Raw genomic sequence first — 16226 nt, 5'->3', positions numbered from 1 at the left:
ACTAACCTACGGTACACTAGCACGCCGCACACTAACGTACGGTACACTAGCACGCCGCACACTAACGTACGGTACACTAGCAGGCAGCACACTAACCTACGGTACACTAGCAAGCAGCACACTAACCTACGGTACACTAGCACGCCGCACACTAACCTACGATACACTAGCACGCCGCACACTAACCTACGGTACACTAGCACGCCGCACACTAACCTACGGTACACTAGCACGCCGCACACTCACGTACGGTACACTAGCAGGCAGCACACTAACCTACGGTGCACTAGCACGACGCACACTAAACCTACGGTACACTAGCAGGCCGCACACTCACGTACGGTACACTAGCACGCCGCACACTAACCTACGGTACACTAGCAGGCGGCACACTAACCTACGGTACACTAGCACGCCGCACACTAACCTACGGTACACTAGCAGGCAGCACACTAACCTACGGTACACTAGCAGGCAGCACACTAACGTACGGTACACTAGCACGCCGCACACTAACGTACGGTACACAAGCACGCCACACACTAACCTACGGTACACTAGCAGGCAGCACACTAACCTACGGTACACTAGCAGGCAGCACACTAACCTACGGTACACTAGCACGCCGCACACTAACCTACGATACACTAACAAGCAGCACACTAACCTACGGTACACTAGCACGCTGCACACTAACCTACGGTACACTAGCACGCCGCACACTAACGTACGGTACACTAGCACGCCGCACACTAACGTACGGTACACTAGCAGGCAGCGCACTAACCTACGGTACACTAGCACGACGCACACTAAACCTACGGTACACTAGCAAGCAGCACACTAACGTACGGTACACTAGCACGCCGCACACTAACGTACGGTACACTAGCACGCCGCACACTAACCTACGGTACACTAGCACGCCGCGCACTAACGTACGGTACACTAGCACGCCGCGCACTAACGTACGGTACACTAGCACGCCGCACACTAACCTACGGTACACTAGCAAGCAGCACACTAACCTACGGTACACTAGCAGGCAGCGCACTAACGTACGGTACACTAGCACGCCGCGCACTAACGTACGGTACACTAGCACGCCGCACACTAACGTACGGTACACTAGCACGCCGCACACTAACGTACGGTACACTAGCAGGCAGCGCACTAACCTACGGTACACTAGCAGGCAGCGCACTAACCTACGGTACACTAGCACGCCGCGCACTAACGTACGGTACACTAGCACGCCGCACACTAACGTACGGTACACTAGCAGGCAGCACACTAACCTACGGTACACTAGCAAGCAGCACACTAACCTACGGTACACTAGCACGCCGCACACTAACCTACGGTACACTAGCAAGCAGCACACTAACCTACGGTACACTAGCACGCCGCACACTAACGTACGGTACACTAACACGCCACACGCTAACATACACGCTAGAGAGGAAAAGAGATCAAGATTTGACCTTTTGAATCGCTCCATGTGATGAGTGTGTGTGTGCAGAGCTTATTCTGCACTCTATATGTGTAAATTGTAGTTGTGTGCTGTACATATTTCTCTCTCTAGTGTGTGTGCGTGTAATCATTTCTCTATGCTGTGGCATGTACTGTATACAGTGGAGTCACTGCAGCTGATTCCAGTGAAACTGTGTTGTAGATGACTGGAGCAAAAGACCGAATGAGAGAGAAAAAGATGAAGAATCAGCCGAGAAACGTCATTTACACAAGCTCAGGTGACCAGTGCTGATAAAGGCTTCATTCAGCAGATATTGTTGTATTTGATCTCATCTCATTTCTGTTACTGACCGAAAGATCATCGTTTACAGGTCGTGGTACCGGAAGAGGTCAGGGGTCACAGGCATGTGGCTGGGTCAGAGGTCATCAGTCTGGGGGTCACAGTTACAGTCAAGATCTGCCCAAATACATCACAGGTAACAATCATAACTAAAAAATAGTTCAATAAAAAATGTAAAAACTCCATATTTAGCAGTGAGCAGAGGTTGTCAAAACACCACAAAATGACAAAGTTCTGGCTTGTTCAGTTTTGAGACACACCTGAACCAGAATGTTGTTTGCATAATTGATGTCAAGCTAATTATCACACACACATTTGACTGCACTCAGACGTTAATACGATCTGAAAACAGCAAAATATCGAGCTGAAGTTCAGTCTGATCCTGTTTGGCTGTGAGGGAAAGATCTGTGTGGTTCTGTTCTGTGTAAGAAAGAAAGGCTTACAGCGGCAAATGCAGGAACTGATGAAATGTGTAGCATGAGGGAATATAGTGCAAAATGTAAATTATTTTTGTGAACTAACCGTTAATGAAGCAAAGTTTTTGAAGTTGATTTCTCCCTGCAGCCTCGTCCTTCACTAAAGCGCGCGCTGCTGAAGTGAACGCTATGCTGAAGGCCGTCAGTAAACCTGCAGGAAGCTGCCACATCTTCAACGCTCTGCCCAAACACATGCGCAGACGAGCCATGAGCCACAGCTCCAAGAGACTGCCGAGCCGTCTGCGAGAGGGAGCTCAGAGACTGGTACTGAGTCCAGCAGAACCTGACCGACGGCCACATTCCCATCACAGGATAGTTCACCCAAAAATCAAAACTCTGTCGTTAATTGCTCATCCTCATGCGTGCTCTCGCAAGTGCTGGCAGACTGACCTGAAAGAGAAGAAATCATTGAATAAAGCCTTTATTTTTGTGTTCTTTCCACACAAAATCTGTTATTGTAGCTTTGTAACATTACGGTTGAAGCCCTGGGGCCAGTTGTTCAAAAGAAATGATCAGCATTTGGCCATCGGATTGGATCAGATCTTGATAATGGGTTGTTCAAAAGAAAAAAGGATTCTAAATTCAGATTAGATCACAAAATCCAGTCTTAGTTTTGATCTTCAGTTTGTGTTCTAAACGTTTTAGTCAGATTGGGATACTTTTGATTAAAAAACAGGATTATTCTGATCCCAGCAGAACGGTGGTTTTCAGGAACAAAAATGTAATAAAACTTTTTAAAACTGGTCCAAAAAATAAACATTTTAACATAATGTAATATCCCCAAATCCCCACACAGCTGCCAATATCAAACAAAAATATTATATTTAATTTAAAGTTTGTTTGTTTTTTTAATCAGTAATTGTAAACTACATTGGCACAGTCCTCAGAGATGGAGCAGTCAGAAGCAGTTATTTGTGTAAATGCAATGCAAGACATTGGCATTATTTTCCCCATCAGCATGTCCCTTTAGGGGCTCCGTAGAGCACTAGAAATCCAGATTTGGAAATCTAAAAAATATGTATCTGGATCAGGGTGATCCAGTCCAATTTTACTTAGAAAAACCATCACAGAAGTAAGATGATCCTGGATAGCAAAACATGGGATTTCCAAATCCAGATCATTCTGATCCAGATTAACCCTTTTGAACAACTGGCCCCTGATAACCGTGATAGCACCCTTGCTGTCTATGGAGGGTCGGAGAGCTCTCAGATTTCATCAAAAATATCCTAATTTGTGTTCTGAAGATGAACAAAAGTCTTGGAACAACCCGAGGGTGAGTAATTAATGAAATTCAGAAATGAAATTTTTGGGTGAAGTATCCTTTTAACACACAATCAGTGCTGTGGGATTCTGGGACTCGTTCACGCTGTGTTTGTGTGTCCAGGCCGAGCGAAGTCAGCGCGCTCCAGAGAAAGAGAAGAAGCAGCTGCCCAGAAGCAGGAGCCGTCGAGCGCGCCGCAGACATGGGAACCTGCTGCTGGAGTTCAATCGCAGACAGAGGAAGAACAAATGGCTGGAGACACACATCTGGCACGCCAAGCGCTTCCACATGCAGAAGACGTGGAGCTACTGTCTGGCGCTCAAACCCACGGCCAAGAGCTTCAGAGCCAGCTACAGAGCCATGAGCGCCCACGCGCTGCTGCAGGTGACGCTTCATCACTTCATTACATGTCGTTCTCTCCGAGAACAGAAGTCACACACTTACACCTCATCATTTCAGGAAAATATAACTGCCCCGTCCCATACTTCACCTGCTGCACCGCAGACCCTGCGCTGATGTTGAGTTACTATACAATCAAAACGATGTTATTAAACACAAGTTACACAGTATCTGTACGTATCTGACAGAGCGGTGGATTCACTCTCAATCCAGTAGATGAGGGTTAGACCTCAATCCATCAGCTTCTCCAGCGCAGAAGACCAGCAGACAGATGAAAAAATGTCTCTTTGACCTTTGAAGGAAAACATGCAAATAACAAACATTTCCTTTCAGAGCGCCACCAAATGTTTTTTTTGTTCAGGTTTTTTTTATTCAGACGGGATTAGTTTTACATGGAGAGGTTGGGTAAAGTAATTATTACCAGAGCTTCTCAGTTATTTTAGTCTCGTCCGAATGCGCCATCTCCGTAATCATTGCAGACAATATCAGTAAAGATTACGGAGACTTTTACCTTCTGTAAAAAGGTCCAGAGAAATGACCTCAGGTAATACTAATCCCGTGCGAATAGACCAGCTGTAAAAATCTCTCTCTGACAGTGAGTTCATGTCACACACAGCAGTTCTACATAGTCACGCCTCCTGTCAATCACTCGTCTAGTCGAAACCACCTCAAGCATGTTTACTGTTACAGAACCATGAAGAGCACATTCAGGAAGTAACAAAAGCACGTGACGGCGGTGCGTAAATTAAGTTACTCCTCCCACTTCTGATAGTTTTACTGAGATTTCTAATCCCGTGCGAATCGGCCATTAATATTACAGACGTCCTGTGGTGAAATTACATTACCCCATCTACCCCTGTTAAACTAATCCCGTCCGAATAGGGCTTTAGTGATGATGTGTTCCTCATTTGTAATTAAATTAATTTAAATGTATTTTTTACACTAAATGCATCTCTCTCTCTCTCTCTCTCTCTCTCTCAGGATTTGTCATATTTCTGCTGTTTGGAGCTTCAGGGATCTGAACAGCAGATGCTGCAAGCCCTTGCTCGACTCACTAGCAAACAAACAGGTGTGTGTGTGTGTGTGGTTCATCAGAGGTTGTTGATATCGTCTCTGAGCTCATGTTTGTGTGTAGGTCCCACATTCGCAGCGGCGTCGTGTCTCTCTGGGGCTCGTCAGGGCAGCGTCCATCTGTACAAAGCGGATCAGTTTCCTCAAGGCTCTCTGGGTCCTGCTGACTTCCTGTGGAGGCCCCGGGTCCCTGACGCCTCAGACAGACAGCTGTGGATCTGGATCCATCCGGCGCTTAAACAGGTCAAACATTTAGGCCAGAAGCAGACTCGGAAGCAAATGCTTGACCAACACGTTACAAGCCTGTGGTTTCTCATGTGATGCCATTGGATGTAGTTTATTGCTTGTTTTCTCTCGTAATGAAATTTGTTATATATTTATATTCATATGTATAATGGGTGTGTGTGTGTGTGTGTGTGTCAGGACGTGCTGTCGGAGCTGCAGCTGGTGTGTCAGTGTGCCGTGTCCGTCTCGGAGGAGTCTCGTCCCGCCGTGGAGCCGTCTGCAGAGAGGAAGAGGAAGAGAGATGAAGACGCTGAGCCACCCTCCAAAAGGCTCTTGGGGGACGGGACGCGGCCCACCGGGGCCCCTGTGTGCTGGCAGTCCCCTGGCACCGCCATCACCATCAGGTGCCATAAACACGGACCTCCGACTGCTTTATGATGATCAGTGATCAGAAACATGTCAAAGCACATCCTCATCATCTCTCAGCTAAAGCAGCTTGGGTCCTGTACGGATGCCTCTGTTGTTTTGAGTTGTGCTGAATTAGCTCAAGTGATCTGGGTATTCTTAAAGATTCTAAGAATCCTCTCAGGGAGCTCCTAATTTAGCTTAAAAATATCTAACTAGGACTCTTAGTTTAAAAGTCATTCGGGATCAATCTGAGAGCAACACTGAGCGAAGAAAAGACGAAAAACTTTTATCTTAATGAGGAGGCGGGGCTAGCCTCGTTGCTAGGTATGACAGTCTTTTGAAGACTGTGATTGGTTGGTTGTCCAAGAAGGAAATAAGGCTTTTAAGAGTAGGGTCTATCATAAGCCTTCACTTTGAAATGACAGGTGTAATTTTTCCTGTTTTATATCTCTCACTCACTCACACAAACACACACACACACACACACTATATATGTATATATATTCTTTATTTTTTTTTTTTACCATGCTGTCATACTTAACATATTTTATAGGAAATGAAAAGCGACACAATAAGGTTCTGAAAGTGCTGTAATTGTTTGTCATCTCTTTGCTTATAGAAGGTTGTAACAGACCCAAATCATCACTACTGCATTGTTGCATTTTTCCAGTTGCTAAGTATGTTAATGTAGTGATGTACTTCCATTTCTGGCGCTATGGCATTTCAGCGTGGTGTTGGAGATGATAGCATGTCTTTAATAATATCGGTCACAAACACGATCCCTGCGCGATCTAATGTGTAGCATGTTTATTAACTCCCTCTCATGCATTGTGTGCAACCCATTTCTTCTCCCTCTTCATGTTTCGTCCATTTTCTCCGCTGCTAAAGAAACTCATAAGCCTCTTAAGTCTTTGTCTGTACTCCTAACAATTTTGGACCTTAAGACCTCTTTTAAGATGCTTTCTGAATTACTTTTTTCTTTACTAGGATCTTTTCTTTAATTTTAAGAGGAAACCCCCACATTTGTAAGAATTTTCTTAGAATTGTTACTAGCTCTTAGAGCTAAGATTTCTCATGAACACGGGCCCAGATGTTACTGTAAAGCACGTGTCGGCTCAGGGTGAGGGTCAGCTGTGAATTGTGATCTTTCCTGATATCCCGTGTAGTGACCTGACCATGGAGATTGTGCGCTATCGTCTGATTGGTCCGCTGGCCCACATGGTGCTCACAGACACGCTCCATCCAGCCAGTGAGGTGAGAGATTGCTGATGACATCACGCTCGCGCTGATGTGTCTGTCAGTCATTGGTGCGCTGATGATTCACTCGTGTCTGCAGGAGACGGAGGCGTCCAATCACAGCGCAGATGAGGCCGGTGTGAGCGTCCATCAGCAGCAGACAGACATATTCCGCCTGCTGAGAGGTGAAGGAGACTGACGCATGACACCAGTGCTGCTTTAGATGGAGACTGAAGTCTTGCTCAGCGTGTGTGTGTGTGTTACAGGTGTGTGTTCGACAGCAGAGCTCCCAGCAGGCTGTGTGTTGGGACTGACTGTAGATGATCCCAGACTCACTTTACCTCAGAAACGTGGTAAATCTGTACCTGACCTCCAGCAGAGCGCAGGTACACATGAATCTGCTGCGTCACGCAGTGAGACTGGTGCAGGAGTGTGTGTGTGTGTGTGTGTGTGTGACCCTGAGCTCAGGGAGCTGCTGCGTCTCCATGCAGATGAACCAGGTTCGAATCCTGGCAGGGCCTGAGACGCCGTCTCTCTCTCACACACACAGCACTGTCTCACTGCACCAGAGCCAAACACATCAGGACTGTTCACGCTGTGATTTTCACGCTGAGTGTGTGTGTGTGTTAGAGGACAGTCACGTGAGAGATCTGACTCTCAGAGGAGTTGCGGCTCACTGCAGTCAGAGTGCATTGTGGGACGCGTCGGTTCGAGAGCGTGTGACACACAGCCGGCTGTCTGAGCAGGTAAACATACATGAGCTGATCTGTTCTGTGACACTTGTTTATGACTGTAATGATGAAGTCACGTCTGTGTGTGTCTCTCTCTCTCTGTCTCTGTCTCTGTCTGTCAGGAGCTGAACCGGATGCGGAGTGAGCTGCTGGTTCCGGGTTCGAGGCTGGCTCCTCAGGCTGCTGTTCCTCTGCTGCTGGTTCATCAGGGCGGTCGTGTTCGGGGCGAGGAGCGTCTGCATTGGGGCTCTGGCTGGGATCTGCTGCTGCCCAAGGGCTGGGGAATGGCATTCTGGGTCCCTCTGGTGCGTACTGACACGGTCTGCATCTGGTCCACCTCGACATAGTGGGTTAGGGTTACAGCCAATTCAAAGATATCAAATCAATACAAGACATCAAATTCCCAAAGATGAATTTAAGATGTATACCTGACTTTTACAGAAATACATAGTATGTAGTGTGTGGACACCCCTCATACTATCATTCTGGCTACAGATGGCCCTGATCTTCTTGCAAGATTCCCTTAAGTACTCTGACCAAGACCAACATCCACCGAAATGGAGACAGGAACTAACAATTACAATTTGTGTTGATCAAGTTAACACCTTTTGGAACAAAAGGTCATTTTTCATGAAAAGCACTGGGAACTGACCCGCCCTCTACAGTATGCAAAATATCTCTTAACTCTTAGGATCTGTATTACCTTTTAGATTACTACTTGTAAGAATGAGACCATTCAAATTATACCAAATATGACTGTAAATATCACTTGCATTCATGTAGAACATTATATTCTACTATTGACCATTCTGAGTGAGTTGATTGAAGGGGATGAAAAGGAACGGATGCATATGTGATGCTCAGTGGGATGTGGAAGCGTATCTGTATGTTAATACACTGTGTGTGTTGTCCATGTCAGAAGTTCAAAGTGTCTGAGGTTCTGTAATTCTTACATCAGTAACGCTGAAAACAAGATGCATCTTCACTGGAGTCACAGGAGAAGCGTAATAAACCCTGCATTTCTCCAGGAACATCACTGATAGATGGTTGTTTTCGTTCAGTGTTTCTACCGCTTCGCACTCCTCAGACGCTCATAAATGTGTTTTGTAGGTGTATCGCGGTGTTCGTGTCGGTGGCCTCCATATGAGTGTCAAGCACTCCCAGTTCATGGGGCAGCCTCACTTCCCTCACGATTACCCAGACTGCCCTGCAGGACAGCGCTTCCAATCAGAGCAGGAGGCGGAGCTTCTAGAGAAGTTCAAAAGGTGAGTGCTGTGCTGAGAAATCTTGCGTTTTATGTCTCTGTCGTGATGAAATAGAAAATGACTTCGCTGCTTTCAGACGTCCTCCATCCAAACGCACCAACTACATCAAACACGGCTGCTTGGCACCGTTCCGTTGCCCCTGGCAACAGCTGACAGAGGAGTGGGAGGAGCTATTGAGCGCTGAGACGGCTAGCGGCTGCAGAACCGGACCCTTCACTGTCCTGAGGTCAGTCACACGCTACACGACTCGGAGACGATCAAGTGCTGTGTGTCACATGATCGTCTGTCTGTCTGCAGGACTCTGAAGGCACTGCGGCGGCTGTCGGTGTGCTGTCGACGCTCCTCACCTTTGACCCCTGTGGTGGCTGTGGAGCTGCGGCGGGAATGTGGGCGGAGTCTGGTGTGGGTGCGTCTGCGTCTGTTGAGCAAAGGCCAGCCAGCGCTGCATGCGATGGTGTGCGTCCCAACGACCTCTGACCTCCAGCAGCTGCTTCGAGACGCGCGCAGCAGCGGACCGCAGGAGCCTGGACACAGAGAGCAGCTGGAGCCGGCCGGTGAGGTCAGGGGCGTGTGTCCGGCGCCGCTGCCCCGTCTTCTGCCCCACTGCAGCCGGCTGACGCTAGGATGGGTGATGCAGGGAGACTTCTCTCTGGCTGCCGGCTGCGGCGAGGCGCTGGCCTTCATCAGCGTGTCTGGACTCCTGCACATGATGCTGCAGCAGCCGGCGGAGCAGCGCGGCCTTGTTCTGCTGCGAAACCCCTCGTCCCTGCAGTACCGCTTCGCTCGCATCAGCATCGACGTGTGAAGCGTGACCTCTGTTCTCATTAGGCTGCTGTTTGATCAGACCGATGCATGTCGTACCTCCCAGACTCAATATACGGGAGAGCATGTGCTAAAACCTTTCCGGTGTGTACATTTTTTGAGAGATACTTACATGTTGAAATTTGTCTTTTTTTTTAATTTTTTTTATGGAATTTGAGAGGCATATTTGATTTACTAAGAAATTTTTATTTTGTTTAAATACTGGGTTTCAAACTCTGCATCTCACTCTGCTGCGTCAGTCTGTGCAGATGGTGTATTTTTGTGTATTATTAACCCACCATCAGTGTTTTATTTTCTGCTTGGGCATCTTCCAGTAGATTAATAATACTGAAATCAGATTTTTTTTTTTTTTTTTTTTTCATTTCTTAAAGCAGTAGTCATTTCATGTTTTTCTTTTAGGAAAGCATTCAAATATTCAAACTAGTTTATTAAAAAATTATAACACTTAAATAGTTATGCATTCAAAATGAAACCTTTTCTAAACTCAGTTAGTTGGACCTACACGCACGAGTGTTAGTGTGGTTCTCCGTTGCTCCTGCAGGGGTGGAGCATCTACGGCTCGTCCTGAATCCCGCTGTTGCACGTGAGTTTAGAGGCCAGTTTTCCATATTTACTGTCGTCTGTCTCAGGCTGCACTTTATCAGTGCAGCTTTTGCCTGAAATACAAACACAGTCCCATTATATCCTGAGCGTTTGCCGGCTCGATCGTGGTCAGGTGTTATTGGGATACCTGGAATCTGGCCCATTGAAATAAACACACGGTCCATCTTGATTCTGGGACGAGCTCTCGCGATTAGAAACACTCCAGTAAACGCCAGCAGACACCTGAGCGACACACACACATCTTAAACCGCAAACACACAGGCAGATATGGTTATAAACTACAACAATCTTTGAGAAACACTCACCCGATCACAAACATGATGATGTATATCAAAGATAAACCATAAAATTCTTCATAAAATAAAATGCCTAGAAATACAAACAAATTGTGTCAGGCATTTTGGGGTTTTCAGGAAGAAAAAGCAACTGGTTTTTATTCAGCAAAACACATTTAAATGGACAGACCAGCAACGACGGCACTGGCGGTGAAGAAGACGTAATTGATGGGCACGATCTCAGTGGCATCAAACATCTTCATGGCCTGATTCAGAAACCTGAGCAAATGGAGAGACATGAGCAGGATTCCTCTGAGCTCAGTAAGAGATCAGTGTGTGTTTTAGTGAAGGGTCAGACGCACTTGATCTGAAAGGCGCAGGAGGTGACCATGATGATGAACATGATGTAGAAGATGGGATAGGTGAGCTGCAGGTGACTTCCACGGATCGTCTCTGTGATCATTCCTGAAACCGCTTTCACCGAGATCACCGTCACCGAAGCTGCAACAAACACGCTTTTACTGATCATCTCATCATGACGGTTATGAAACTGTCTCACACCGAGAATCTGTTCTTACCGAGTAATGCCACCAAGATCATCATGATTACGATGTGTTTTATGTTCCTGCACTTGTACAGATACATCAGGATAGCGAAGAGAATCATTTCAAACATCTGCAGAGAGACGGACAGATAAAAGATTTGCTCTGAAGAACCACATCATTTATATGAATTCATGTTCAGGTTGGTCATGGTCTTTATTTCACCTTGTGTTTGTGGATCTCTAGGTGTCACTTTACTAATGGCCTCTTCTATAAAATCTGATCAGTTAGCTGTACTGTAACTTGGTCAAGATTGAGCAGACTTACGAAGTAGATCAGGAAGGTCCAGCTGACCAGCGAGCGCTCCACCATGTTGGCCGTGACATGAGGTGATGAATGAGGGGCGAAAGTCACCAGAAAGTAGGTTCCGGTCAGCGCTAAAGCACCTCCTGCCAACAAATCACCTTCATTACAAGAACTCTGAGGAAAGTTGATTGAAACGTGTTCATGTTACACGATGATCGGAGTGTTGCGGTTTGTGGATGACTGGTGTCTCGTTTCCTATTGTTTCAAACTGAACTGATTCAGTCTGGACCCAATGAGCTTTAGTCAACAACAACAATAAATATGAATTCAACTAATAATAATCTCCTGATTTATAGAGGAATGATTACATAAATGTGTCCCTGCAGCACAAAAGCAGTCATCAGTAACACAGGTATATTTGTAGCAATAGCCAACAATACATTGTATGGATCAAAATTATACATTTCTCTTTTATTACAAAAATCATTAGGATATTAAGATCATGTTCCATGAAGATATTTTGATTAATATGCATTTCTAAGAACTTCATTTGAACAACTTTAAAGGAGATTTTCTCAATATTTAGATTTTTTTGCTCCCTCAGATTCCAGATTTTCTAATAGTTGTATCTCAGACAAATATTGTCCTATCATAACAAACCATACATCAATGGAAAGATTATTTATTCAGCTATCAGATGAGGTCTAAATCTTGAAAAAAATGTACCCTTGTGACTGGTTTTGTGCTCCTGTAGCTCAAGTACTAACTGACGATTTTACAAACTTTCCCAAGTCTTGCTTTATATGTATATATGTAATTTGAGTTTAATTATTTTTCTATACAACAAGAGAAGACTAGAAAAAAGTTTACAAGAACTTCACTATGAGACGTGAGAAGGACTTTAATCTCACCAAGGATGTCTGAAGCACGTAACGTTTCCTTGAGGAACACCACAGAAATGACGGCACTCGCTGAAAGAGAGACAGACAGAAGCAACTTTACATGCTTCTGAACATCAGTCAAAGAGTAAAATACTGACACTTGAACTACAGAACTGCAGCCTTCAGACCTATGATCGACTGTGCCGTGTTTTAATGGATGATGACGAGCTCTTACCGATGACAGACACACTGCCGAGAGGAGCGATGAGCGACGCCGGAGCGAATCCATATGCAGCAAAGTTCCCCAGCTCCCCCAAACCCATCAGCAGGATCCCGCACCACCACAGACGGCTGGTGTAGTACGGCTTCGTCCCTCGCTGCGACTGACGCACATGCGTGTATTTCTGCACAAACACCAGCGACACTACCACAGTTTAGAAGACATGATCTCTAAACATCAAACACACACCGAAACACTGACAGAGCGCTTGTGTGTGTGATCGTGTGCACAAGCCGAGCTTCACCTGGATATTTAAGGAGATGCTGATGAGAAAGTTTCCACATACTGCGATGCAGATCCCCACGATATAAACCTACGAACACAAAACATCAGCTCAGGGGCGTCACTAGTGAGGGAAGATGGGATGGAGTACAGGGGCCCGGAGCCATGAGGAGCCCGATCTATACACTGTACACAGTGCCCAATCCAGCACGTTCCTCATCCCTAAAACACCATTGGCTGAATTATTTCTCCAGGACCAACAAGGATGATTCAAGAGCATGAGCTACATGAGCAAATTCAGAAACAGCCAGAAAAGGGTAGTGTGTGCTAAAGTAAAACTCTTCAGGGCCCATATTCACAAAACATTTTAAGGCTAAAAGTAGCTCATAATTCGCCGATTTAGGAGAAAATCTTAAAAATAATAAGCATGTCAGTCCTAAATTTAGAGTTTTCGTGCTAAAACTAGTTCCTAAATCTGTGAACCGTTAGGAGTAGTGAAGAGGAGTCCTAAGTCACTAAGACCAAACCACAAACTATCCTAAAATAGTTGTTTCCAACAATCTGCCTCGGAACGTAAACATTTGACAATAATGAGCTTTTAAAAAGGTAACTCCAAATTTTCATTAACCAGCTGGGCAAGAAGTAACAAAAGTCTTGCGTCGTTTGTTTGTTTTTTTACATTTACATGTCTTACTATCAGCTATGATTATTCTACTCTGTTGATTAAAAGGCTATTTATTTGCATATTCACTAATTGTTTATGAGAAGCACACATGTAAGAGGCTGACAATTAGCTGAACATATACTTGTTTAATTAGAGACACTTAGCCTGCATTTTTAAACCTTTATTTGAATATGGCAACATAATATGGCGCTCTACAATATCTCTATGAATAAGTCTCTGACAGAGACTATCAGCCAATCACTGTGAGCATAGTTCGTAAACATGCTGACATCATCCATAGCAACGAGGTAAACCCCGCCCCCTTACTCTGATTTTAAGACTTCTCTCTATTCCTTAGTAAAGCTTGTCTCAGCAGCTTTGTGAATAGGGTTTAAGAGAAAACTCTTAGCTAAGAACTTTTACTGCTATTTAGGAGAACACTTAGTGGTAAAACAAAATGTTTTGTGAATATGAGTTTAGTTTCAGATTAGAGATCGGGTGGCTATAGTTTGAGTCTATCTTCAGATTAGAGGTCGGGTGGCTATAGTTTGAGTTTAGTTTCAGATTAGAGATCGGGTGGCTATAGTTTGAGTTTAGTTTCAGATTAGAGATCGGGTGGCTATAGTTTGAGTTTAGTTTCAGATTAGAGATATGGTGGCTATAGTTTGAGTTTAGTTTCAGATTAGAGATCGGGTGGCTATAGTTTGAGTTTAGTTTCAGATTAGAGATCGGGTGGCTATAGTTTGAGTTTAGTTTCAGATTAGAGATCGGGTGGCTATAGTTTGAGTTTAGTTTCAGATTAGAGGTCGTAGTCGCTATAGTTTGAGTTTAGTCTCAGATTAGAGATATGGTGGCTATAGTTTGAGTTTAGTTTCAGATTAGAGATCGGGTGGCTATAGTTTGAGTTTAGTTTCAGATTAGAGATCGGGTGGCTATAGTTTGAGTTTAGTCTCAGATTAGAGGCCGCAGAGGCTGCAATTTTAGTTTAGTTTCAGGTTAGAGGTCGCGGTTGCTGTAGTTTGAGTTTAGTTTCAAATTAGAGATCGGGTGGCTATAGTTTGAGTCTAGCTTCAGATTAGAGGTCGTAGTCACTATAGTTTGAGTTAAATCTCAGATTAGAGGCCGTGGTGGCTGTAGATTGAGTTTAGTTTCAGATTAGAGGTCGCGGTTGCTGTACATTGAGTTTAGTTTCAGATTAGAGGTCGCGGTTGCTGTACATTGAGTTTAGTTTCATATTAGAGGTCGCGGTTGCTGTACATTGAGTTCAGTCTCAGATTAGAGGCCGCAGAGGCTGTAGATTGAGTTTAGTTTCAGATTAGAGGTCGGGTGGCTATAGTTTGAGTCTATCTTCAGAATAGAGATCGGGTGGCTATAGTTTGAGTTTAGTTTCAGATTAGAGATCGGGTGGCTATAGTTTGAGTTTAGTTTCAGATTAGAGGTCGTAGTCGCTATAGTTTGAGTTTAGTCTCAGATTAGAGGCCGCAGAGGCTGCAATTTTAGTTTAGTTTCAGGTTAGAGGTCGCGGTTGCTGTAGATTGAGTTTAGTTTCAGATTAGAGGCCGTGGTTGCTATAGTTTGAGTTTAGTTTCAAATTAGAGATTGGGTGGCTATAGTTTGAGTCTAGCTTCAGATTAGAGATCGTAGTCACTATAGTTTGAGTTAAATCTCAGATTAGAGGCCGTGGTGGCTGTAGATTGAGTTTAGTTTCAGATTAGAGGTCGCAGAGGCTGCAATTTTAGTTTTGTTTCAGATTAGAGGTCGTAGTCGCTATAGTTTGAGTTCAGTCTCAGATTAGAGGCCGCAGAGGCTGCAATTTTAGTTTTGTTTCAGAATAGAGGTCATAGTTGCTATAGTTTGAGTCTAGTTTCAGATTAGAGGTCGTGGTCATTGTAGATTGAGTTTAGTCTCAGATTAGAGGTTTCCTGCACTGTTATTTTTGTACCTCCATCCTGGATCTTCACCTGTCGTTCCCACAAGGCATGTAAAGAGAGTGGACAACCACATTCACAAACACACTGCACCACTGGCAAATGAAAAGAACAACAGACACAAATTCAGCACAGCTGTGGTGATGTTCATCTCTGACATTCAGATGCTGTTCCGAGCTCTACGATCAGTCTGTTTTACCATCTGTGTACATTCATACAGATCAGACAGAGCTCACACATGACATAACATACAACCATGATCTGAGTCAAAAGAAAAGAAAACCGATGTGAAATCCTTGACAGGGAATCAAAAACTTCACATTCCTGAAGAGTATGTCAACACAAATAACATTGACTTTCAGAGTGACAGAAAGAAAACTCTTCAGAACACCTCTATTTAACTGAACTTTATTTTCTTCACATTTGCTGATCTAATGGCAGATAATACATATTCATATAAATGTTCTAATTAATTTTGGACAGTATTGACCTTCTTCATGTCAAATTCCATAAATCTTACCAATCTTAAATCTTAAAAAGGCTTAGGAACAACCTGACATCAAACACCAACAGTACTTCACAATAAGCAACCACTAAACGGGTCATGAAATAACAAGACTAATAAGAATTGAAAGGTTCAGTCCACACTTATTATGAATATTAATAGCAGATATCTTCAACAAAACAATTATGAGCAGAAATACATACAGCTTCTCCGGTACAGGAATGAGAGGCAGTGCTGGGACTTTCTGTGTGTGTGTGTGTGTGTGTGTGTGTGTGTGTGCTCATGCTTACAGGACTCTTTGTGCAGGGCAGGA

At 44.6% G+C, this 16226-nt stretch overlaps 2 protein-coding genes across 2 annotated transcripts in view; one reads left to right on the top strand and one right to left on the bottom strand.

Moving 5' to 3' along the window:
- Nucleotides 1-11766, top strand: part of pop1 (POP1 homolog, ribonuclease P/MRP subunit) — a 12791-nt gene extending 1025 nt beyond the window's left edge. Inside the window, exons 2-16 of the mRNA XM_079444691.1 lie at nt 1676-1751; nt 1845-1949; nt 2378-2553; nt 3674-3934; nt 4931-5018; nt 5085-5263; nt 5444-5649; nt 6820-6907; nt 6990-7074; nt 7156-7275; nt 7520-7635; nt 7743-7925; nt 8731-8885; nt 8962-9111; nt 9183-11766. Of these exons, the coding sequence (XP_079300817.1) occupies nt 1676-1751; nt 1845-1949; nt 2378-2553; nt 3674-3934; nt 4931-5018; nt 5085-5263; nt 5444-5649; nt 6820-6907; nt 6990-7074; nt 7156-7275; nt 7520-7635; nt 7743-7925; nt 8731-8885; nt 8962-9111; nt 9183-9690 (2496 nt within the window). The 3' untranslated portion in view covers nt 9691-11766. The remainder of the gene's footprint in view (nt 1-1675; nt 1752-1844; nt 1950-2377; nt 2554-3673; nt 3935-4930; nt 5019-5084; nt 5264-5443; nt 5650-6819; nt 6908-6989; nt 7075-7155; nt 7276-7519; nt 7636-7742; nt 7926-8730; nt 8886-8961; nt 9112-9182) is intronic.
- On the bottom strand, nt 9876-16189 carry nipal2 (NIPA like domain containing 2). Its single transcript, XM_079444692.1, has 12 exons — nt 16117-16189; nt 15423-15503; nt 12839-12907; nt 12550-12718; nt 12345-12404; nt 11455-11576; nt 11164-11260; nt 10948-11086; nt 10776-10864; nt 10616-10679; nt 10438-10532; nt 9876-10363 (listed from the first exon to the last, which is right to left on the bottom strand). Exons 2-12 carry the CDS (start codon nt 15426-15428, stop codon nt 10260-10262), a joined length of 1014 nt encoding a protein of 337 aa, XP_079300818.1. The 5' UTR covers nt 15429-15503; nt 16117-16189; the 3' UTR covers nt 9876-10259.
- Between the last annotated feature and the right edge of the window lie 37 nt (nt 16190-16226).

This window comes from Barbus barbus (genome assembly GCF_936440315.1).
Source record: "Barbus barbus genome assembly, chromosome: 21".
Taxonomy (NCBI): Eukaryota; Metazoa; Chordata; class Actinopteri; order Cypriniformes; family Cyprinidae; genus Barbus; species Barbus barbus.
This window is presented reverse-complemented; position numbering and strand designations above follow the sequence as displayed.